The sequence below is a fragment of the Ceratotherium simum genome, chromosome 7 (genome assembly GCF_057802395.1).
Source record: "Ceratotherium simum simum isolate JZ-2026a chromosome 7, ASM5780239v1, whole genome shotgun sequence".
Lineage (NCBI taxonomy): Eukaryota > Metazoa > Chordata > Mammalia > Perissodactyla > Rhinocerotidae > Ceratotherium > Ceratotherium simum.
The window spans coordinates 8,689,768-8,716,605 of record NC_141906.1 but is presented as its reverse complement, the minus strand read 5'-3'; the positions used below and the strand labels follow the sequence as shown (position 1 = coordinate 8,716,605).

At 37.0% G+C, this 26,838-nt stretch overlaps 1 protein-coding gene across 1 annotated transcript; it reads right to left on the bottom strand.

Annotated features, from left to right (window-relative positions):
- Window positions 1-21,984: 21,984 nt before the first annotated feature.
- Window positions 21,985-25,317, bottom strand: FANCF (FA complementation group F). Its single transcript, XM_004443958.3, is given in 2 exon segments — window positions 21,985-24,210; window positions 24,212-25,317. Coding segments are annotated over 2 exon segments (1,155 nt in total). The 5' UTR covers window positions 25,286-25,317; the 3' UTR covers window positions 21,985-24,129.
- Window positions 25,318-26,838: the final 1,521 nt, after the last annotated feature.

Here is a 26,838-nt window from a genome sequence, read left to right as displayed (position 1 = left end):
TGATAACTAATATATGGGTATGATGATAGTTTCCCTGCATATAGTTAACACTCCCATATTACTGACTGAAAGTTAACACTTTTCATTTGACAACTTATTTTTATGTAGATTCAGCACAGGCTCAATTTTCTAGACTTTAAGATAAAGCCATACCAAATAAATTATATATACAAAATTATATATATAAATACATATATGATTATAATATATATGCGTAACCTTTTGCATTCTAATTTTCCACATCTGCAGCTGTCTTTTACATATTTTTGTTACTGTTATAGCCAAAATTACCAATTAGTAATAAATATATTTATTTGTACTACTTAAAGTATAAACTCTAGGAGCAGAATTCTAAATGATGAAGCAAAATATTGTCTCATCAAAACCTATTCAGGGCTGGCTCCGTGGCTTGGCGGTTAAGTGCGCGCGCTCTGATGCTGGCGGCCCGGGTTCGGATCCCGGGAGCGCCCCGAGGCACCACTTCTCCGTCCAACGCGAGGCCGAGTCCCACGTACAGCAACTGGAAGGATGTGAACCTATGACATACAACTATCTACTGGGGCTTTGGGGGGAAAAAAACTGAATAAATAAAATCTTAAAAAAAAAAAAAAACCTATTCAGTGGATATGTCAGTCAAATCAGTAAATCCTCCAAAGATAGGAATGAATCATTTCCCAAAAAAATCACTGTATAGATTAAGTACACATTAATTTTAAGGAAATTCTCTTTGCCTTTAAGAAATAATATCATGCTCTTTCCCACTTGCATGAAAAATATTATAGATGCAGAAAATGAGTATTTTGTGTCTTAATAAAAATAAGCTACTTATTTCTGTATCATGAAGTCTTTCATAAGAAATTACCTCTTCGATTTTCTTTTTGCATAACTCTAAGAAAATGAAAGTTGATAGACAACTTAAATATTCCTGATACATAAGAGTCTCAGCAGATACAAATTTTTATCTTCCTATATTTTAAAATTCTATCATGATAATTCATATGATATCTACATGGTCAGGAACCTATCTTTCTGTTCACCATCTAAAACTTTATCAGGATATCTCAATTTGGCAAAAGGCAAAATTCCATGTGAAGAGAAACAAAACTTGGATGTCTCAATTTGAATTAATCTCTTCTTCCTCTGTACTTTCTTATACGTCCTCTACTAGTCTACCTTGAAATTACTTATGCTACCTCCCTCATTTGATTGGGTGTTTCTGAAGCAAGAAAATCTCAAAAGTTGCAGTGCATTGCTAGGTATGTGAACCAGGATAGAAATATCTGACTATTCTTTCCTCTAACCCCCACTGTCCCCAGCTCCCTGGTATTTTACACTGGAACTATTACTTAAATGTCAATTCATACTGTATGATTTTTTTAAAGTATTATACATGTATTAAACTATCGTTTGTAATTATAATGATTTTGATAAGAGTGGTATCCTTTAATTTAGAATTTAAAGATTTATTTTCTTTTTAACTTCAACTGGAAGTATGACAACATTAGTATATGTAACAAGAATTAGTACACCTTTTGCAAACCTATTGAAACTATAACTGAATCCTAGCTATTTTAGCTGTTCTTAGATTATTATCTATACCATCCATTTGGATTATTCTTGGATATTACATACATGATTTTAGAATATTACTAGATGAATATGATATATATGATCTACAGCTGTGCTGTCCAATACAGTAGACACTAGTCACACGTGACTATTTAAATTTAACTTAATTAAAATTAACTTTAACAAAATTAAACATTCATTCCCTCAGTTGCACTAGAATATTTCAAGTACTCAATCGGCACATGTGGCTACCGTATTGGACAGCACAGATTATATGTGTTAAAATTATCTTTGTCATTATAGAACATTTCATCATCACAAAAGTTCTAGTGCTCAGTTCTGGTCTGGAGAGCTGAGATAAAATCAGCTAGAAGAACTAGAAGGTGTTTTTTCCTGAAGTATAGTCTTGCATATAAATAATTCAAGTTTTCCCTTTTAATCTCCTCAATACTTCAATGACAGAGGCAGCCAGTAAGTACTGTTTCCTGCACCTCTCTGACAGATGTGACATGGATGTGATCATTTTTCTGTGTCTTCAGGGCACGTCGTGCTTTGAGTTCACTGTGGTACTATGCACTAATTCCCAGGATTTCATCACTCCTTTATACTCGAACATTTTACTGTGCCTGAAAATCTAATTTTTCAGCTTGGTTGATGTGAAGTAATTACTTTCATCATTACTTGCTGTCAAAGAACAAGGAATCTGGATTAGATAAGGCTCACTGATATGGGATGGTTTTATCAGGAGAAAAAATATATTAGCATACTCAGTTCTCTTCCTCCTATAATTTATTATGAAGTTATCCTGCCAAGACCTGAAAAATCCTTCTGGTTTTATGAGTTCTCTCTTTCCAAATGACCCCTCATTACAGATATTTCACAGCTTCTTTCTTCTTAAAATCCCACTTCCTTCCCTCCGTCCTTACAGTGAATGACCATGTAGTATTTTTCTTTTTGTGAGGGAGATCAGCCCTGAGCTAACATCCATGCTAATCCTCCTCTTTTTGCTGAGGAAGACCGGCTCTGAGCTAACATCTATTGCCAGTCCTCCTCCTTTTTTTTTCCCCCCAAAGCCCCAGTAGATAGCTGTAAGTCATAGTTGCACATCCTTCTAGTTGCTGTATGTGGGACGCGGCCTCAGCATGGCGGGAGAAGCGGTGCGTCGGTGTGCGCCCAGGATCCAAACTTTTGCCGCCAGTAGCAGAGCGCACACACTTAACCGCTAAGCCACGGGGCCGGCCCCTAGTATTTTTCTTGACTGAGGTGAAGGCCCTCTACCTGTGCTTTCACATGTAAATTCTCTAATACCTTTTACTTCCACACATTCTTGTCTATAACTCTGTTCGCTCCCTGCTACTGTAATCTTAGATGAAAGGGCACCTATCTTCTGCTCCAAAGTAACTTTTCCATCCATTGTCTTTGAATTCCATCCACTCTTATTCTTTCCCTATGTCTTAAATCTCTAACTCCTTCCTGGTTCCTCTTTATATCACTTAGGATTATATGGTCACAAGCAACAGAGATTGTCCCAGGCCAACCAATGAAAAAGAAAATTTATTGGAAGCATAAGAGTTCCTCATAGACTTACAGGAATAATTGGAAAAAACAGGAAAGGGCCAGAAACCAGGAAGCTCTAAGGATCCAGACAATGAGCTCAAGTCTGTCAAGACACCATGATTAGGGTGAAGCAATTCCAACCACTTTTTTCATATTTTGGCCTAAGGGAGAGCAGAGTACCTTAACCAGAGCCTCACTGGACAGTATACAAAGAAGAGTGTGGTTTTTCCTAAAGCAGAAGCACGGTGCTGTTACCTAGGAGGCACTGCATGCTAGAAGGCAGAAACTCCAATCTCCATTATGCTCCCCCTCCAACCACGCACAAAATCATTTTAAATACATGCATACACATGAACATACACCCTAAAATACTCTCACTCGCCTCTTACAGCTATCATTCCATAATAACAGATATCGTACATTGAGCATCATCATATGTAAACACTGTTCTAAATATTTTACTTGCATTATATTATTTATCCTTACAAGGACTCTGTTGGTAGATACTATTATAATTATCATTTTTTTCAGATGAAGAAACCAAGTCTATTACTCAATAGGGTTCCAACCTGCATGTGCCTAGTTCTAAATACTGGGTTCTGATGAATTACACTGTAATATTTCTATTCACAATGGGTTTTTCAAGTCAGTGGTCTATAGTCTGTTTTCTATGTTTTTATTGCATTGATATACTTTTTTAAATCTTTTAAAAACTGTCTTCTGTTCCTCACAAGCCCTGAGAAACTACTGTTTCTCAGTTTATCAAAAACCTTCTTTTAATCAAATCCTAGGCAGCCTCCATTTCTCTCGACCTTCTATTTCCAGATAACACCATGGACTAACCTCTTTTTGAAACATGACATCATGACCCTGATAAATAAATGGCAAGCAATAGGATATGTTGGAGCATATGAGGAAGCCATTTGGTGTAAAACTAATTCAGCCTGAGCTTGTTTTTCCAAAAGGGCCTGTGGCCCTTGAACATGCATTGTATATCTGCTTTAAGCAATTACCATGTCCCAAAGACAAGAACAAATGCCCTTAAGATAAGGATGAAACTTCCTGCACATTGGCATTTCCTTAAGGATAATCATTTCTCCCTAGGCTAAGATTTGATTGCTGTGCTCATCCTGTGACCACCCAACTTGAGACAACAGACCTGCTACCTGCCATGCCCATGGAGACAGCAGGCCTGCTACCTACTGTGTCCATCAATCACTGTGCTAACAGGGCAATCTGACAAGGCAATCTCATGACTGTTGTAAAAGGGACATTGCAATCATATGTGATACATGCTCTTTGACGGTATATCAGCGCTCTGTACACCCCACTTCTTCAGTGCCCTTCCCTCCTTGGGGAAGGAAGGCCCCGGGCTATATGGTCCTCAAATTTGGCTCATAATAAACTCACCCCAATTTTGATTTATAGATTGATTATGTATTATTTGCATCAACACCCCTTTTGTCTTCCTCTCATCCTCTTGTATGTCAACTTTTAAGATCTTTCTTTCTCCTTTTGAATGTGTAGGGGAGGAAGAAATTTTCCTCTACCCTTCTAGGTTCTTCTGGCTGGTCTAAGAATTAAATTGCCTTGAGACAGGTTAACAAGAGAAAATCAAACAAAGTTTGATAAAGTATACAAGAGAGAGACCCAGGAAAACTGAGTATGGCCAAAGCCGTCACCTTAAATACCATCTTCAACTAAAGACAAAGGAGGATGTTGCTGGTAGTGGTTTGGGACTTCAAAGGGAAGGAAGGCAATTCACATGGAGATGGGAAAGGAAATGTTTAGTAAACAAATGTTTGCCATGCCATGCAGAGACAATGGGACGTGGAGAGGACTCGGATCTCTAGGTCCTGCTGAGTCTCCCCTACCACACTTAGCCCATATTCTTTGTAGATATCTCTGGTGATAGCTCTGTTCCTGTTACAGACCATTTACCTAAATTCTTTTAGGCAGTTAAGAGGGAGGTAACAAGAAAAATTTTCTGAGTCTTCTGTTTCTTAAAAATAATCTGCTTAAAATAATCTTCATCTTAAAGATATACATCTGGGGGTGGCTAATGTTGTTCCCCTTCCATCATAACTCAGCATATAAAGTGCTGAAGACAAAAAGCCCAAGCCCAAGGATGGATTTTATGCCAACTTTGTTAGAGCTAATCAAGTCTCGTGGCCGTCATCCTTAATGCTATTCATGTCAAATGCTATATATCTATTTATAACTCTTTAAGTTCTAACTTCATGTTTGCAACTGTCTGCAGAGAAGTAGCCTCTCAAACTTATATATAAAATATATCTTAATTGGATGCCTTTTGGAACATCTCTATTTCTATATTAGCACCATTAGGCCACTAAATTTTGTCAACTATTTAAATTGTTTCATGAATTTTGTTTAGAACATTGAAATTGCCTTTTAAGTAGTGGAATGATGATTACTTAACATTAGTCTTAGATTTTCCCCAGTTACTCTGATCTCCAAGACTAAATAAGTCTAAACAGCTTATTCCACTCTGCTTATTTCCCCAGCGAATCCTTACCATGGAGTGGAGCTTAGAAGAGATTTTAGGGGTCATAAGCCTGGTGTCTGGTATGCCTTTTTGAGTGATGAACAGCCACTCATGTGTGCATAAAAACTCATCATCTTCAATCCCTGCTAGGGAAGGTGGTACAATGCAGCAGTCATAGATGTATAAGCTTGACTAAGTTATTTAACTTTCTATTCCCCAGTTTCTTTATCTGTAAAATCAAGAGGATAATGGCACCTATCTTACATGGTGCTGTGAAGAATAAGTTAAATTAATAATCAAATAAATGAACAAGTAATCCCAAATAGTGATAAGCACCATGATGAAAATAAAATAGACTCAGATATTAGAGTAAATCGAGGGTGTAGAGGGTGGTGGTGGAGGGAGGGCTACTTCATACATCAATGGATCCAACCAACAATCACCCAGCTCATATTCCTTCATCTGGCACACAAAGATATCACAACGTATTTTGTCAAGTATCTTGCCCAAATCATGATAAGTTTTGTCTATGTGATTTCCAAGAATATTTGCCTAGTGAACTCCATGTAAATGAAATAATCTTTGTTTTCGTGACTTGTTCTTAGTGAATCCTTGCTGGCTGCCACTGGTTACTTTGTGGTTGCACAAAGTAACAACAAGTCATGAAAACAAAGATTATTTCCTTTATGTGAAGTTTACTAGGCTAATATTCTTGGAAATGCCGTAGACAAAACTTATGATTTGGGCAAGATACTTTTACAAGTTCTCACCAAATCATCTGTTCAGTGATTGGTTATGAACTTTGAAGTGGAAAGAATGATACTTGTTTCTATGTTCTCCTACCTACACTCAGATTATATAGAAAACCCTGGAAAGCTACTTCTTCAAGTTTGATTTATCTTGCTATTATGACTCTGTTAAAGAGAAAATTTATTCCAATACTCGTTAAAATGGTAAGGAATACTTTATTGAAGACTATCCACAGTAGGGGTATTGCATTAAGGGACAGAGATCTGGCTCAACACTGCTCTGGATACAGCAAAGACAGCTGGAGATTTATAGCCAGCAAGCAGGGTGGGGTGGGGTGGGGTGGGAGTCGGGTAGGGGGTGGGGGTTAGTGGATGGAAAATTACTAACAGGAGACCTCAGAGATGGGGGATTCTTGCTAGACTGGCCTTACAGAATTCTTGCTAGAGGCAGGCCAAGGACTTAGACATCAAAAGTGGGGTAAGGAAAACTTGATCAGGTATCGAGAGTGAACAAATATCAAGGGTGGGGAGATGACTTAGCGGGGTTATCTGCTAAGACTGGGCTGAGCAGGACAAAGACAGGACTGGACAGAGGCCAGCACTGAGGGTTAGTTGAAAAGAGGGTTCAGAGGAACCTAACTAAAGTTTAATGGAGGAGAGAGTCTTTGTCAACTAGAAGTCACTCATTTTAGTTGTTAATTTCTCTCTGACATGGTATGGGTTAAAAATTAAAAACAAAAAGAAACAAAAAATAATGAGGACTGGTTATGAACTGAATGAATGGCAGTATTGTCAGTGATTTTTTAAAAAAATTCCCCTTTAGCAATTTCTGGACTCAGTTAAAGCTTAGCAGTAGCCCTCCTTTGGAATAGCCTGAAGGAACAGTTATGGGGACAAACACTTAAATAACACCTTTCTTTAGGGCCCATTTTTTGACAGTTATTCTGTAATGGGGTTATTGTTTATATTATTCACCATGCAAAATTATATCTCCAAGAAGCCATTGTAAAGCAGATATTTTTATTCACACCAGAGTTTCAGAATAGAATATTTAAAACATAACATATTTCTATTTATTCAATTTAATGTAAAATAGGATATTTGAGTAATTGTTACACACCTTTATTTCTTTCTTCTAATCTTAACACTGTGTGTCTTTATGTATTTATCCATAATTAGGACATTAAAAAAGGTAGAGATTTATTTGATGACTATTAGATAATGTTAGCCAATATGTTACCTTTGAAGACAGGCCAATAGTTTGCAATTTCCAGTTGCAGAAAGGTCACAATTATCTCTACCCTTCAATCAATCTTTCCTGACTCAAAAGAATGTTTGAAAGGAACTTGGTTTGGTGCCTCCATCTCAAAGTTACAGACAAATCATTTTCAACTAACAGATCTAATTATAAACAAAGTATGCCTTTCCTCCTAACCTTTTAAAAAGGAAAACAACTTCTAGCAAAATAAATAAATAAAAATAAATGGTCAAAAAGTTTGGTTGTCAATTATATATAATTGTTTATAGCAACATACAGGCACATATTTTGTTTTATCATTTAGCCAGTTATCTCTTTTCTCTGGCTTCTCCCATCTTTGTGCCTTCCACTGTTATGACATATATTAGTAGTCCAGGGAGAAAATGTATCTGATTGCTGCACAATTATTCTAAAAAGGACATAAATCAGTTCCAAAGAGTCTATAGATCCACATTTAAAATTTATCAAATCAATGTCCTGTTGATGAGTATAAAATTAATGTGTCTAGTCACCTGGGTAGTGGTTACCAAATCAATTAGATGGTGGCTATATTGACTTATCTCTTCAACTGCATTCATAAAGATCATTCTTAAGGAAAATGTTTGGCACTTTTATTGTATATAAAAAAATCATATATGCTTACTTTAATTCAACAAAAGTGCAAATAAGAAAGTGAAAATCAGACCCTATCTCAATATTTAGAAATAATGATAGTTAAATTCAGCTGAACTGCCAGATACTTTTCTATGCATAGATCTATGTCTATGTCTATGTGTCTTAATACCTATATCCAGATCCACATTTATATAGATGTGCAGATAGGGAGTTAAGTAGGTAGATAGTAAGCAAGTACATAAATAGACAAAAATAACATTACAAAAATTGGTTTTACCGGAAAAACTCACTGAAGTATAAATTAAGAAAATTGCTAATAAATAGTTAAGAGATATTAATGACTTAAAGATCCCTCTATGGGAAAAACATAACTATCAGAGTCTAATCAAGAAAACAGAGCCCATGCCAGGTGATCCATTAGAAGGTTTATTAGAGGAAATTTACATTGAAGAACTAGTTAAAATAGTTACAAAGAGCCAAGCAATCACTAAAAAGAGCAAGAAGACACACCACCCTCCAGGAACAAAGAAGGAAGTGGTTTATCAGAATTCAGGAGCCTGGGCTTCCCAGAGGGAGGTGGGCCTATGGAGTGTGGGAGATCAAGATTTGGTCACCCTGAAATCTATAGCTTTACCTTGATTGTTTTCTCTGAGGGACATTTGACCTCCCCCACTAACTACCTAAAGAATTTGACATGGTGGCTCCTTCCTGGAACAGATCTTCTATCATGATGGCTGTAAAGATAACGTAGGATAAATGTTACAATAGGAAAGGCACCAACAAGCCCATCTTATCGGAAGTTCTGTCTCTCTGGCCACATTCTCTGGATGGCCCTGCAAGGAGTTGCCAGACAAACATTTACATTTATAAGGGAAATCTCCATTTGTAAAGGTATCTCCCTCTCTGTTTTGGGAAAGGGGGGGATGGCCTCATTTCTAGAGGCTTATCAGTGTGGAAGATGAGGCCTTAAACCTGCATAATAACCTTACTCTTCTTTACTGTGCTTTAGTGGTAATCTCCTGTAACTGACTCCCCCCACCCCCAACATCCTCCTTGTCGTTGGCTGAACATGGTATTTAAGATGAGAATTTCTGCTATTGTGTTGAGAAGTGCAGTGTCCCTGCTTTCTCCCATGTATACATGTTATTCAACTTGGTATTATTTTCTCCTGCTAACCTGTCTTGTTAATTACTTGGCTAGCCATAAGAACCTTAAGGAAAAGGGCAGGGGGAGATTCTCCCTCTTCCCCCCACAGGAGGCTGTTCTTTGGGTGTTGGAATCACGTAGATAGCTATTGCCAGAGATGGTATCCAAAGCAGAAAGAGAGAGAGAGGAAGACATAAATTGGCTTCTCCTCATCCATCAATCTCCCTGCCAGTGATTTCCATTGGCTAAACCCAATTGGAAGTCTATGGGCAAGGAGGTCTGGGAAACATAGCTCATAGGGATTAGCTCCACGATTTATAGAGCAAAGCAAGGACAGAGTGAAAAGTAGACCTGGAAGCCAATAGACAAATTACTGGTGCCACTATTTTTAAGACTAGACCTGGAAGACAACAAAGTAGCAGATAAGGAAAGAAAAAAAGATTAGGAGCAAGAAGAAAGAGTTGAAGACTTTTGTTAAGCCATATTTTAATTTAGGACAGTATTGATTGACTTTTTTGTCGCAAAAGATGGAGAAATTATCTTTTCTGCTTTCCCCCTCTTCCCTTCTCTCCATCTCCCATTTTTTATCAGTTATATATTTGTTACTTGGTCAAGATTTATAACATGCATTATACTTTACACACACTCATATACATTTGAATAGATTCAATATTTACCAGTCTTACGCCATGCTTGTACTCTTTAATTTATTAATTATCATTTGTTTGAATTCTATTTTTAAATATTTCTTTACAAAGGATTCATATCTGCAACATTTCTTGAGTTCTTGCATGAGATCTTGCCTCCTTGAGAATGACTGTTGTCATACTATTAAAAAGAAGTATAGCTGAGTATAAAATTCATGACTCAGATTTGGGGGCCATTGCTTTACTTTCTTCAGGAAATGAGTGTTGCACTCATTTTTGCATAGGCTCCTCCTTTTGTCTTTCAATTGGCTGGATCTCATATACAAGTATGTTATTTTTAATTTTTTAACTAAATTTCCTAAGTTCTTTTGTGATTAAGAATTTCTGCCTGCTACCTTTTTCTTGACAAAATATCAAGACTAGCCTAATATTCTTCCACCAAACCTTTTCACCCTCTATCAGAATACCATTTATATTGCTTATTTTCCTTGTGGCATTCAACCTTGCTGTGGGGAAATCTGAGGCCAACCTGCTCTTTTTCTTCATAGTTGACTCATTTTTTCCATCTGGCCCTCTGAAAATTTCTGCCTTGATCCTTCAAGTACAGTAACTTAATCAGCACATACTACTTGATTGTTTGCTGTTGAGTTTTCCTAGAATATGATATGGCTTTTCATTCTTTAGGTTTAGATTTTTTCTTATTTCGGGTTTTTTTTTCCTATTATATTTTTGAATATTTTTATTTGTTCCATTTGCCGGTTCCATTAAAATGTCCTACTCCAAGGACATTTTAATGCCCTTTATTACCCTTCAGTTAAACTGTGTTTATCCTTCACATTTATCTTCTCAATTATTTCCTTAATGTTTTTATCTCTCATGCACCTTTCATAATTACTAGGATTATCTCAAACCTTTCTCTGTGTCAGTAAATTGAAATTCTCTTTTTTATAAGTTTTATAAGATTATTACTTATTATTTCTGTAATAGTAGGTTTGTGTCACAATTTGTTTCTTTAGTTTTACATCTCTCTTCATTTCTATCCATTGTCTTTGAGCTCTTTTTTCACTGAATTCCTTAGCTCACTGTTTTTCTATAGTATGAAGAACAGCTGGAGAATTTTACCCTTTCCTTTGAGTTATGTTTTCGTCGAGAATAGTTTCAGGCTTGTTTATTATATGCTAAACAAACTCTTTCTTCCTTTCTGTCTTTCTTTGTTTTTCTCTCTCTTATTTTTCTTTCTTTCTTGCCGTTGTGGTGTGTTTGCATATTTTCCATTCCACTTCTTTTCATCTTCTTTCTGCCTAACGTGGGCAACTCTGTCCAGACTTTCTGCATGCTTTCATTGAGTAGTCTTATATCAGTATCCATGAATTAGGAATATATATAAGCAAATGTGAATTCAAGGACTCTAAAAACGTTTTCCTATGAAGCCTGGGTCAATGGCCTACACGCTGTAAATCAGTGCAGCAGAGAAAAGAACTAAGTTTTGGAAAGCGTCGAGTTGTAATTCTCTTTCTTTCACTGACTAACTGAATGACCTTGGACAAGTTCCCTGAACTTCCATTTCCTCATTTATAACAATGCCATTTATTTTGCAAGGTTATTGTGTTGACTAAATAAGATAATGTAAGTAAAAAGCCTAACAAAGTATCTGGCAAATAGGAGATGCTCCATAAATGTTAACCTCTCTTCCTGCAGGCCCCAGGACTCCTCCCTACCCATCACTCCAATGCTTTGTTCATTTAGCTAGAAACTGCTATTTCCATTAGAAGTATTGCTACTCTTTTAAGAAAGAAGTGATTGGTGAATGCATGAGGCACAAGAAGTTGTAAACTATGCTCATTTTTAATCTCAGTTCCAAGAATAACTGTGCTTTCTTTCTCTTCTCTTCCCCTCCCTATCAAAATTAAAGGTAAATCTATACTGGCTTTCCCTTTGTTCTTAAAAGACACTCTCCAAAACCTCTTTATTTGTTGGGTTTTTTGACCTAACTCTATCCTACTATGACATTATAACATTTTGATAGCCAATATTCCTTGTGGCTTCATTTCTCCCCTCCACCAGTGAGTAAGAGACCCTTATTTCCTTGGAGAGAGGGAGGATACAATGATATCAATAGGATCCTAAACAGGTTTTTCAAAAGTTTTATTGCGGTTGTCTGTCTGCTTTTGAATTCTGAAAACCTAGTTGTGCATGTTAAGAGCACATATATGGAAGACTCAGACCACAGGATTATACAATGAACCACATTATGAGGGAAGATTACATGATGCCATTAGACCAGTTTTCCTATAGAAAAGAGATTCAAATTATTTCTGAGACAGGCACAGGAGTTTGGAAAGGATTTGGGAAAGAGTTTAGATGTGAGTGTGGAAGTCTGCTTCCAACTTTACCTCCTCTTTGAGTCAAAACCCTAGAGAAATCATAGGAAACCCTTGACAGGTTTGGCTAAACAAAAGCAGAAGGAGCTTGAGAGCTTTTACATGACTTCCCATCTGAAACTCTGGAGACAGAGTTGAGACAGTCATGCAGAGTGCACCCATGCCGTCTCGTAAGCATGGCAGTTCCCAAAAGACTAATGGCTTCAGATTCCTCATCTCTCTCCCCTTGAATTTTAGTTAGCTTCCATAGGACATTGACAAGGTATGGAAATTATTTACATACCCGAGAACTGAGAGGCTGTATGCCTAATGAAGTGGCAGGGGGATACATCGAGAACCACTAGTATCAGCTGAGGTATGGACTGCCGAAACTAAAGTCTGGATGGAAGGTCAATTTATTAGTGATAGATTATTTGAAATTTGATCTTAACATCCATTCTGGATTCAAATTCAGATTGTGGAGGATTCAAGAAGCTGAGCACATTCCAAATGGGATAAACCCAAAGAAATCCACACCAAGATACACCATAATCAAACTTCTAAAAACTATAGACAAAGAAAAAAATCAGAAAGCAGAAAGAGAGAAATGACATTTTACCTATAGGGGAAAAACTATTCAAATGACAGATTTATCATCATAAACCGTGGATGCCAGAAGGAAATGCCACATTTTCAAATGCTCAAAGAAAAGGCAAGTTAGCCTCAAATTCTATATCTGGTTAAATTATCCTTCAGGAATAAACGGGAAGTCAAGACATTCACAGATGAAGGAAATTAGGAGAATGTGACACCAATAGACCTACACTAAAAGAGTGACTAAAAGAATTTCTTGAATATTCATGCTCTTAATTGTTTTACTAAAGGAAGATGCAGTTATTATTCTCCAAATTGTATAATTGAGAACATGGAAGCTTAGAGCAATGAAAGAATTTATCCAAGGTTGTCCAGAGATAGTGCTATATGATAAAAATCAGTCATAAAAGAAAGCCATTTAACAAGGTTTTTCATTTATTTCCCACTTTTTGTCTCCTTAGTTACACTTTAGTTACTTACTATAAAAAAAAAATCATTGCTTTTTTAAATCTTCTTTAACTCTTAAATGGAATTATAAATGCCCTTCAATTGTAATATTATACTAGTAATTATAATATTCCATTCACAGAACTAGACTATAAAAATGGGTATAATACGTTTAACAAATTGCAGAAACCATGTTCTTTTAAATATCCTGCCTTAGCAAATGTCTATAATGACAAACAGTGAAATCATTTTGCATCTACTGGGGCCAATTTACTGGTGCAGTGCACAAGGTCCAGGGCTCCCAGCTGTAATTAGAAAATGGTGCCTGCTCTTGATTAGTTTTGGTTACTATAGTAATTCCATGTGCAACCTATGCCTGCTGACTAGTGGACTAGATCATGTATCTTCTGTAAATTGCTCTTGTTAGTCACTGGTAATTTATTTTACGTTTCCAACAGCAATTTCAAACCAATCGTGTCAAGAACACATGTTTTTGCAATTATTGGAAAAACAGACCAGAGAATGTGTACCTCCAACCTCATCCCCACTCTTAGCTATTAATGTTTATGGAAACTACTGAATATTTTTGAAAATCATCAAAGATTGTGAACATGATTTTTTTAAAATACAAGATTGGAAAAGATACTCCCTTTCTGCCCAGAATATTTATTACAAAATTATGAGATCTCTTTATCTCTAGAAGAGACTATAAAATAATTTATAATCTGCGTTGTTTTTTGTTTTCTGCATTTTGATAGTCAATTTATTAGTGATAGATTATTTGAAATTTGATCTTAAGATCCATTGTGGATTCAAATTCAGTTAACATTTTTAACGTACCTAATGTGTCTGAGATTAGCAAAGAACTTTTACCCATTCTTGTCTATCTATATTCAGCAAAAGCTAACAGTGTGCTATTTTCTTATTTCATTTTTGGTATATTGTCAATGTTCATAAATATATGCACAGCCTCAAACAGAATATCTTACCCAATCAGTATTGATATTGTGTCAGAAGCTTGGTATAATAATGAATATTTCAACAGCTATTCCATAGAGATTTGAACAATTATGGAGGGTAAAATATCCAATATTGATCTACACATATGTCTATACCTCACATATTGCTTTCCAGATGTATTTTATTTTAAGAAATAAGAAATTCGGTTCATAACATAAAAATATCTAAGCTAAATAAGTTGGTTTGTAATAATTTTTAGCACAATAAATCATAGTCTGACATATAAGTAGGTGATCAAATGCTTATTGAATAAATGAGTAAAAGTTTGCAACACATATAAAACTGAAAGGTTATATATAAAGAGGCTTTATTTGTAACGATAAATAAATAAATTTGCCTTTAGAATAAATTTATGTTAAATACTGATGTGTAAAATGCAAATTTCAAATACAAATTTCAAATATATCCCTAACACTGAGATTATCATGGACCTCATTCAGAATGTGACAATACTACTTGTATTATATGTATAAATATAATATATAAACTCATTATTCACATTTATATCCCTATGCTTATACTTCTGAATTACTGCATATAAAAAATTACTAATACAGGATTTAAGTCCTGATCATTCATGAGATAAAAAGATAAAACCACAAAAAGACTTTAAAATACTGTAACCAATTTCAAACTCAAACCTTTACCCAATATTAAGAGTAATGAAGCTTCAAGAGACAGTTGTATACACATTAATTATTGTAATTATTCAAGCTAGTTTCCCTCCAGGCCACCATATTTCTAAGCAAAAAGGGCATTCTTAGCCCACTATGACAATTAGCATCTGATAAGTGATGCCCCTGCCACACTTCTAATATAGTGATTGATCATTTCCAATTAATTCCCGGGAGAAATCAATGGTTCCTTCCTAGAGCATTTACATTAACCAATTTATGTTAATATGAATACCTGATATCCACAATTTGCTAGGGAAGATGGGCCATTCTATTTATAACTGGTTACTACTTTAGAGCTTCAGTATACTGTTTCAGAGCTCACAAAATGTATAAAAGAGCTATAAAGATCAACTAAAACTGGGTAATTTTACCACAGCAACTCAATCTTGACATTGATGAATGTTGATCCAACTCAAATGCAACAAAACAGCTTTGGAAGATTTTTCAGATTGTTTGGTTGTAGCTTCAAGATGTTACTATATATTGGGGCCCCCACTCGTTTCATTTGGATTTCTACTCCTTGTAGCCACTACTAAAATGACTTCTGTTTCTTAAAGATATGACCCAAAGGGTGACGCTCTAATCCAACGTCTACTCCGTTCCTATGCATTCATGAACAGTTGTCAACTACTTAACATATGTCAGTCATAGTGTGAAGGCTTGGACTTTCAAGCAAAACAGAGGCAGTCCTGTCCTCACTGAGCTAATACGTTAGTGGAGACAAACACTACCACTATAATTAATAGGAAATGAATGGTCTGGAGGAAAAATAATAGGGTGAGACATATTTAGATAGAGGCATTATGGTGAGAGAATGAAATTAAGCTGAGAAGTGGCAGACCTGAGAACATTCTTGGCTGAAGGAACAATGTAAGCAAAGGTCCTAAGACAGGAAAAAGCTCAGCCTATTCCAAGAACTGAAAGAATTCCTGTATTTCTGGAGTGAATAGAAAGTGGCTTAATATAGAATAGCTTATCTCTGAAAACAAAGAGAAGGTGAAGTATGTGGGTAGAGATGCTAGTAAAGATAGATGTAGTGGTAAGAGTCTGCCTAAGTTCTCTTTCTTCCAACTTCTCAGTGACTGTGACTGAGAGTCCACCTTGAGCTGTTAGGTGGAGTATGGATTGTAGAGGTGCAGTCAAGAAAGCAGAGAAATGAGCTAATTGCAGTGATCTGGCAGTGCTATGATGGCCGGGACTAGGTGACCATATAAATTATCAGCCCAACACTTTAGAGAATAAAAGGGGAGGCGTGTAGTAATTATGTCAGGACGACAGGCATTATCCAAATCTGTCCTGAGCAAACAAGAATTTATGGTCACATCATGTATACCAGGGTGATGAGTAGAAATGAAGATAAGGGAAATATGTTGATGGAATGAATTTGAGGGTTAGAAGAGAGGAAGAATTCAAGGATAAGTCCCAGGTTTCTGCCTATTTTCTGAGAAATCCATGGGGATAGGCAGGCTTTTGTGGGGATATTAAGAATTCTGCTTTGGATATGTTTGGTTTGAGAGACTTGTGAAACATTCAAGTGGGGATATTAGTCATGAAGCTCTATGACAGCTCCGGGCTGGAGATATAAATTGTGCAACTGACAGCACATAGGTAGCATTTAAAGCCATGGAAATGGATGAGATCACATGGGATGAGAGTGTACACAAGAGGAAGCAGACTATTAAACTCTGAAAAATCCTGGGAAAGGCTAATTAGGGGAGGAGGAGCCAGAAAACCAGACTGAGAAAAAGCAGCTAGAAATATAAGAGGAAACCAGGACAGAGTGTATCCCATAAGTATGAGAACAGAATTTCAAGTCTAGTTTCAAAAAGAAGGGAGTGGCCAAAATGTCTAATGCTGCTGAGAGGTCAAGTAGCTTGTTACCAGAAAAGTGTCCTTTGAACTTGGCATCATGGAGACGATCAGTGACCTTGACGAGACTTATTTCAGAGGAGTGTTGAGGGCAGAAGTTAGGTTGGTGTGAGTTAAAGGGAAAAATGAGGACTTCCACTTCTGGCAAAGCCATGGCTATATCTTCAGGAGGGCCAGTTGCTACGTTTAGATTCTCAATAAAACATGCTTCTAATACTTTGTTGGAATTTCCAGAAATAAAGAAAATTTCCAGGCCATCTCTCTCCACCCCCTCACCACCTCACCAAACATATATATCTCTAAAAGCAGGGAGATGTGAGCAGCATGCAAAAATGATTTGGAAACTATGCTTTGAGCAAGACACGAGGTAGGGAAACTAAAGCCAAAATGCTTGTGTTAAGCCAGGAACCTTGTCAATGTGGCCCTAGGTTAGAGGTGTTCACTGGTTCTGAGAGAAGCAATTGAAAGTGCCCTCATGGGGAAAGAATACCCGATTTAGATTCCTAGGTTTCCATAGACTGAAATCAAATAAATGTGGACTCACAATAAGAAATCACAAGACATATAAAGAAATAAATCACCATGAGTGAGAATCACAAAAACAACAACCAGGTTCAGATCCCCACGGACTTCAGGTTTTGAAATTATGACTACAGAATATAAAATAATCTTAAAAAAATAAAAATAGAATGACAAAAAATAAGTATGAATATGAGATTATCAAAAATGATCAGGCAGATTTGGATGGTGTGTGTGTGGAGGGGGGAAGCCAAATAAAACATTTAGGAAAAAAATGTTGAAATTTAAAACTCAATGGATGGATTAAATATCAGATATCAGGTGCAATTAACAAGAATGTACTACTACTACAAAAGATGTAGGCGAAGTCAGTGGGACGACACCCCAAAACAGTTATCTGGAAAAGAGAGAAGTGTACTGTCTCCCATATAACAAGACAAGCTGGGTGAGCGGACTCTGTTCTGCCATGCTGAGCATGCAGGTTCATCTTTGTCTACAGCAACTGTTCCAGTCCTCCTGGGCCATAGGATTCAAGGCAGCTCACTAGCACCACACTGACTTTACAGCCTATTTGATGGGAGAAACAGCATTAGGGCAAATGGTTTCATATTTCTAGGGTGTGAATCCTAAGTTGTGCATATCAATTTTGCTTATATACAAGTGGTCAAAACCTAGTGTATGGCCACGTGTAACTGCAAGAGAAATTGGGAAATTTACCCTCTAGTTGGGTGGCCATTTCTAGCTGAAACTTGGGGGTGAGATATTATTACTAAGATGAAGACAGGGAGATGGACCCTTGGAGATAACAGCAGTTTCCACACCACCATAGAGTGATAGGAGTTAAGAACTATGAAAGAGAGGTTATAGGATATAAGGGTAGTATGAGAAGATCCAATATAGGCCTAATCAGTCACAAGAGAGATTAGAAAAAGTGGAGGAAAAGAAACACTGAAAGAAAAAATGACCAGAGAAAAACACAAATCCATAGATAAATGAAACACAACACATAACAAGCAAGAAAAACAGAGAAATCCACAAGTAGATATGTCGTAGTGACTGCATTTACTGAAGGAAGAAATATCTTTTTTCTTTGCTGAGGAAGATTCACCCTGAGCTAACATCTATTGCCAATCTTCCTCTATTTTGTATGTGGGTAGCCACCACAGCATGGCTGATGAGTGGCGTATGTCCAAGCCTGGGATCTGAACCCATGAACCCAAGCTGCCAAAGAGTGCAAACTTAACTACTAGGCCATAAGCCAGCCCCTAGGAAGAACTATCTTAAAAGAAACCAGAAAGAGATCACTTAGAAAAAAACTACAAATAGACTGACAACAGCTTTTTTAATATCAACAGTGGAAAACAGAAAAGCATTATCGTTAACATGTTAACCTAGAATCACATACACAGCAAAATTATCTTCCAAGAACATTGACAAGATAAAGATATTTTCAGATAAAACTGAAAAAGTTTACCATCAAGAGAATTTCTAAAAAAACAATAAGGAAATTGATCCCAGAGGAAATGTCTGAGATGCAATGGGAAAGAAAATTTTTAAACATGTAGGCAAATCAAAATGCACTTGTCTGTATAAAATATTAAATACGGTGTTCTAATTTGTTGGATTTTTCCTTGAAAAGAACAAAATTGAAACACTGGATAAATTAATAACTTGTGAGTTGGGAGATGAGACCAGGGTTAATCTGAAGGTCCACTGTATGGTTAGGAAGGAAGATTAAGATATTGACTAATTTTAGATATTTTCAAATTAAAAGTGGTAAAAGTTTTAAGAGTAAAAGCATAGGCATAGAATATAGCATCCCAAGTGGTAGAGGGAGAAATGGAATGAGACAAACAAACAAAACTTCAGTCAACCAAAAAGAGCTGACAGAGAAATGAAACAGAAAAATCAAGACAAATAGAAAGCACGAAGCAGGGTAGCAGAAAAAAATCCAATCACATTAACAATGAAACAATAACAGAAAAAACAGACTTTAAAGCAGAAAGGTGGTCACTACAGAATAGAAGGTTTAACTCATTAAGATGATATAACAATTCTACTTCTTTGCATGTCATAAAATTGCTCAAAATACATAAAACAATAATTGATAAAATTTCTTGAACCAAGATCATAGTGGGGAATTTGAACACTGCTCCCTCACTTGATAGGACAAATAGAAAAAAATTAGTAAATATGCAGAACAATTGAACAAAATGTTAACAAAGTTAATTTTAAAAACATACATAGAATTCTATGTCCCAAAATTAGAGAAAACACATTCTTTTCAAGTACATGTAGTCCATATACAAAAACTGACCACTTATTTGGACAATAAACTGAGTCTCAATAAATATCAAAGATTCAGCATAATATAAACTACATTTTCTGACCAAAATCAAATTAATTTGGAAAAGAATAACAAAAAGATAATTTTTAAAAAATCTTTATTCATTGAGGAATTTTAAAAATGATTCTAAATTCATAGATTAGAGAAGAAATCATTGTGGAAACTAAAACATAAATACTTAGAACTGAATGATAAGGAAAATGTTACAAATCAAAACATGAGACTTGCAGTGAAAGCAGAATTTAGAAGACAATTTAAATGCTAATACAATAAAAAAAGAGAAAAGTTACAAATGAACCAAATGTCCTTGCTTAAGCAGTGAGGAAAGAACAGCAGAATAAAAGCAAAGAAGAAAATAGATAAAATAAGAGCATAAATTTTTGAAATAGAATAAAATTATATAACAAAGTGTTAGTTCACTGGGAAAAATTATGTAGTAGACAACATCCGGGAACACAAATCAAGAAAAAGCAAAGACAGGAAATAAGGAAATAAGGCATAAGGAAAAATAGGAATAAAAATGAAACAGAACTACAGATACACTAGTGATAAAAAAGGTAAGAAAATATTAGTGATAAAAAAGGTAAGAAACAACTTTGTTCCAATAAATTTAAAAGCTTAGATGAAATAAATTTTTAGATAAATATAACTTATTAAATATGACTTAAGAAGAAATAGAAAGTGTGAACAGCTCTTATAACCACTAAAGAAATTGAAATTGTAATTAAGTCATTCAATTAAAAAAAAATTAGGCTCAGATTGTATTTAAGAATAATTCTATAAAACTTGCAAGGAACTGATCATTCCAATTTTATAAAACTCTTACAGAGAACAGGAAAAAGAGGAATAGTCCCTAATTCATTCTATATGGCCAATATAATCTTGGCATTAATTTTAAACAAAAGAAATGTAAGAATAAAAGTGACAGGCCAATCTCACTCATGAACTCAGAATCAAAAATCTAAACAAAATATAAACTGAATTGAACAGAATATTAAAAAGTTAATACATTTGACTAAGCTGAGTATCCCAGAAATGGAATGGCAAATTATCATTAGAAAAGTTAACATAGTAAATGTGGGAAAAGACCTCAACATTTTCATCTCATTACATAGAGGAAAAGCATTCAACCAGCATTTATTGAGGACTTTTTCTATAATAGGTGCACATTTTTCTTTATTTTTAAAGTCTAAACCTGAAAATATTTGATAACTTTATAAAATCTAGAAATAGCATGTACATTTACTACAGCTATGGAAATAGCAGACATATGACCAAAAGACGGAAAAGAATACACAAAAACAAAAATAGTGCTAAGGTGACAGGATATCCCTTTAATATTGTTATTGTATTATTTATCCCATAAAGTGTATTTAAAATATTAAACTTCCAACCTTGTTTTATTTTTAAATTTATTTTAATGGTCAATTCTTGATGATGAGTCTGTTTCTTAGTTCTTATTATACCTTCATGTATGGTTGCTTTTCATAAACACTAATGGATTAAGTGTAGATCATATTTTACATACATTTATTTATATGTTTATCAATTTAAAGAAGAGAAAATAAGTGAATCTGCCTGTTTATAACTTCTGACATAATTTTCATATTCATATTTCAGATTTTCATTTCATATTTCATTTTATTCTTTAATTATGCTAAGTTGTTAGAAATGGTGGAATTTTTCCATTTTATAGATGAATAAACTCTGATTCAGAGAGTGAAATGACTTGGTAAAAGTTACAGCAGTAAATAATAACCCAAATTTATACAATATTCAACAAGTGTAATGCATCTCATGTGCTGGGCCCTGTGTTAGAGTATAAGATGATGATACAGACCTTTTAATTCAATTAGTTTTCAAATCACCAATCTACCTCCCTAAAAAAATTTTGTGCGGCAAATTTAAGTTAGAAAAGATCCAGATCCTTGTTGACTTTACCACCGAAGAGCCGTACAATGTTGGACAAATCACTACCCTAAGTCTCAGTTCCTTGATTAATAAAATTTGACGCTCACAGCACATGGCCCTGTCTTACAGATATATTAAGAGGTTCTGCTAAGATGATTTAATTATAGAATTTTGTAAACTATATGACACCATACAAATGCAAAGCCTTATTTATTCACTAAATGCCAAATCTTTCACATCTTCCACTAGCATCAGAACCTTAATAAACAGCCATCACAGACACAACAGCATTTAGTTTTGAAATATTCTAACATACTCAGTAAATATACAACAAGCCCAAGAGTAGTTCTAAGAGAGCATTGAGATATTTGTCCTCAAATATTCTAACAGGAAACAACAGACGTGCAGTCATTTTATCTGCTGGCTCATGAGAAGCTTCAATTTTTTATTCAATTTCCCATTCATTCCTCTCACTTTTTCTTCCTAGACATAGATTCCTAGAGCAGTAAGATTATTACTATAGTCAACAGCATCTTTTAAGCCTTTAATTTTGTTTAAAACAAGATAAAGAATATAGATTAAGGTTCTAACCCTGGCTTCATTTATTCAAACATTTGGAGTACCTACCACATGCCAGGCGCTGCCCTAGGCTCTGGGGGAAAAAAACAAGATACAGCTTCTGCTGTCATGTTGCTTATTTCCTGCATGCCCTTGAGCATTGTACCTAATCTCTTTTAGCCTATATCCTGATTTATAAGAACAGTCTTGGTGTGAGGATTAAATAAGATTATCTATGTACTGAACATAGCATGGAGCCTAAAATAAGATATGGTAAGTATAAAAATGTATTTTAAAATTTTCTTTACCAAGATCAATTTTTATCCTTTTGTCTTAGAGTGTGCCATGTAGCTGCAGAAATAGGGGAATAAGCTTACAAACTGTCATTCTCTAAAACTAAAGCTTAGGGTTATGGGCCAATATTAGGACTTGGCCAGGTAGAACTCTTCATTGGGTTATGTTTCCTGAAAAAAGACTTTCATGTAACTGACAGAAGGAATTGCCTTTCTTCTTGCATTAATGGCAAATGTTGTTGAGCTAGAAAAAGGAATCGGACCACAGGAAACAAGAACCTGTTAGTGTTAACCCAGGACATTCTAGAAAAATGGACTTGCTAGCGGAACAGTAGCTTATTCCAAGTTCTACTATAGAATAAAAAATTGTACAAGATTATACAACTTCTTTTGCTCTAATTTCATTTCTGGAATTAGAAATGAACTTTCTGAATGTCAATGTTTTCCAAAGATTTTTGCTACCAACTAACTGGGATACGGACAAAAATATCTTGATGAAGGGAAAGTTATAACCCACTAACAAAAATGAATCAATTTTCTTAATAAATTTTTCTTAAGTTTGGTGACACTGTGCCAGTTGTGGAGCACCTGGGTAAAGTCACAAAATTAGATTCCTATACACACTAAACAAATATTCTAAGCTGTCCCCATAGGGCAGCCACCAAGGGGAAATTAGAGAATTTAACTATTCTAGTCTAAACACTTCATTTAACATATGAGGCAACTACAACATCAAGGTTGTGATTTATTAACCTAGCTAATGGCAGAAGCAGCACTGAAATCTGTGTCTTCTAATTCAGAAGTTTTGATTCTTATATCATCAAATACTGAATTAATATCCAAAGGCATATATTTGTATTTACTATACTTTGAACAATTTTTTTTCTTGTCCTTAAGTCAATGCTTTAAAGTACTGTTTGGTATTTCCATCTCAGAGCAGTTAAGCTGAAGAAATGAGAAACAAACTTTCTGAACAACACAATTTTAATACATGTTGAGGCTGGTTAATTGGTTAGGACATTAGGTTAACCAGGCCAAAGTCTAGGGTTTAAACTCCAAATAAGCCAGTTAGCTTTTCAAATCAACATTTCTGACAACTCATTGTTGTAGTTAAAGAAAACTCTTCATTACCTGGGGGGAAAAGAACCCTACAAAAGTAAACCATACTGATAGAAAAAAGTCTTGTCTGTCACTTTAAAGCTGCTTTTTCTTTAAAAAGTACGTTATCTTTTTGGCATTCTTAGAAACGATCTTCTAAAAAAGCAAACTATTGTTGATTCCATGGCTTTAAGTAGGATAACTTCCAATGTCACCTCCTCTATCCAGAAAATCCATGGCACTACAAGCCAGTCACTTTACGTATTTATAATTGTAAATATTACACCTCTTGTAAATTAGCACCTAAAATAATTTTTGGACACATGAAAGTATAGGAGATGTGGTGAGAACACCGGAATTTTAATTTTGTAAACCGTATATTCGAATAATCAATAACAGAACGTGGCCCATAGGGAACTGGGGCCTGGGCGGAGACCTAAAACTCGTCGTTTCCCAAATGCAATGTCATGTACCACTCCCAAGAGCTAACAACAGGTCTGTCCACACGCTGAGACCACGGACTTGGAAACCTCCATCCTGGGCCTTCCAGGACTCCAGCGCAGTTAGGACTTCATCCTTCAGAGGAGGAGGGGCCCGACAGAGGCTTTGAAACCTGCCGTACAACTCCTCCCAGGGCACGCCTTGGGGCTCTGCTCCAACCCAGACGCCCTGCTGCAGGTCGTAGCGCAGCTGGCGCCCCCAGTCCGTGAGGAGGCCCAGGTAGCCCCGGGAGAGCTCCGGGTGGCGGCCTGCCACGGAAGCTAACACGCCGGCGGGGAGGCGGCGGCAGAAGGCGGCCATGATGTCCGACCTGCCCAGAAGCCAGCGGACCAGCTCGGGACGCCCCTCTCCGGCCGTGCTGGGGGTGCCGGGCTCCAGCTCCTCTCCCCGGGGCCGGGGGCTCGACGGCGGCAGCAGCAGCGCGGCCGCCACCACCTTCAGGAAGTTGTCGTGGGGCACGCGCTCCCACAGGCTGCTGAGCAGCCCGCCGGGGCCCGCGGCCGCGGCCCGGCCTTCCTCCCGCAGGCGCGCCAGCAGCAGCTCCGCCTGCGTCTTCATCAGGGCGTCCTCCTGCAGGACCGGGCTCTCCCTGGAGCCGCAGAGGCGCAGCATGTGGACGGCCGACCGGCGGCGGGCCAGGCGGGCCAGGCGGCCTTGCAGCGTGTCCTCGTCGGCGCCCGGGACGCCGGGGCCGGGAAAGAGCTGCTGCAGCAGGGAGTGGCAGGCGGCCTCCCCGAGGGCCCGGTTCTGCAGCAGGCGCAAGGACAGGAGGACGTCGCAGCGCCCCAAGGCCTGGAAGTTCGTCAGCCCCGGGGCCGCCGCCGGCCCAGAGCCGCCCTCCTGCCTCCACTGCTTCTGCAGCCGCCGCTCCAGAGCCATGCGAATGCGGGCATGGCGGCCAAAGCGCCTGTGGACGTGGCGCAGGTAGCGAGCCCACTGCAGGGCCCTGCGCACGGTCGCGGGGTCCCAGGTGCTGACGTGCGGCGTGCGGGAGACGGCCAGCACCTCCGAGAAGCGCTCCAGGTGCTGCAGGAGCGACTCCATAGGGCGCGCCACGGCTTACTTCCGCCTTCACCTGGGAGACGGCGACTCTCTGCGTGCCGATTGGAGCGTCCGTGAAATGGTACGCCTCTCTGCAATGCTATTGGTCAAAGTCCCTGTCAATCCGACAGCGTCTTTAATCCGGGTATCCCGACTCTGGGAAATTTAAAGTGGGGAAGCGGCGTGACAGTTTCACTTTCGCCGCCGATATTGAAGAAGCTCTTGGGGGAAGGGAACGTAAGTGTCGGGTATCCTAGCGCGAGTTCCCGGAGCCACCTGCGCGATGCTAATAGTCGCGAAAGTCTCCGTGCTTCCTTTCGTTTTGGAAATAAGCCCTAATAGAAGTTGCCTGAGCTTTGCCTGTGACAGTCTGTGTGGAGGTTTATCAAAATTGGATAACGCCAGAGACAAGCTGTCACCTATAAGACAGGCTGTTACATAGTAAATGGAATTTTTAGTTCGGTTCAGTGTAGTAAAAATGCACTGACCTCCAATTAATTAATGCCATGCACTATGTTAAACTCGGGGCGTTTCACAATGTTCTTTCATTATTAGAACCGAAGCCCAAATAAATTGAATCAAACAAACAAAAACCTTCAAGATTAGTACTTCATTAAAAATTTTAAAGGAACTTAAAATTTTATTTCAAAATTGCACAATTTTTTGTTTTCGTAGTTTCCACGGCAAAATAGCTTAGTTCACTCTTATTTCACTCAAATAATTGAGCGAAATGGCATTTAAGAACATACAGCAGAAACACACGTTTGGCTGAAGATTGCAGGAAGAGAGAGGAGAGAGGAAAAGGGACCCATTTCTGGAATATCATCTGGATTATTCACTCATGTATGCAGTCAACAAATATTTATTTGCTCACGCCTAGGAGTCACATTGTTCAAAAACCGACAATTTCTAACTTACTTAAGTTGATGACATAATAACTCATTTGAGCTGAATTTCTTTCCAATCATAAAGACACTAACTAGTCAAAACTATTTTCAGTAGGTAGAATTGGTGTTTTGCTTTAACTAAAAGGTGAAGAGAAACAAATTTAAGAGGAGGAGAGTCATTTTTCATTTATTAAAATGAGCATTCCCACACCTTTTATAAAATGAATACATAAAGCAGTGGTGCTTATGCTGTTAATTCAGTCTTATTTGATATTTATCAGTTAGCCCAACTCCCATTTGGTCCTGAAGTAGTTACTTGATTTTATTCTAAGGGTACTGTGTATCCTAAAATCTTTGTCTTGGCTACTAGAAACTTTGAGCCAAATGTGCAGCCTACCTTTAGCAAATGTACAGCCTTCACTCAATTCATTTATTTATTCTTATTTGAGCATTTATTATGTCACATAGTGTAAGATTAGTGGTAAATAAAATAAATGTAGTCCTTGTCCTAGCGGAGGAGTTCGTTTCCTAACATGTAAGAGAGACATTAAACAAATAACCTCAAATGTGATAGGATATAATGGAGGTAGGTCAGCAAGACTTAAAGGTGATAGGAAAAGCCTCTTTAAGAAACTAACTTTTCGCCTGAAATCTCAAAGATGAGTGTTG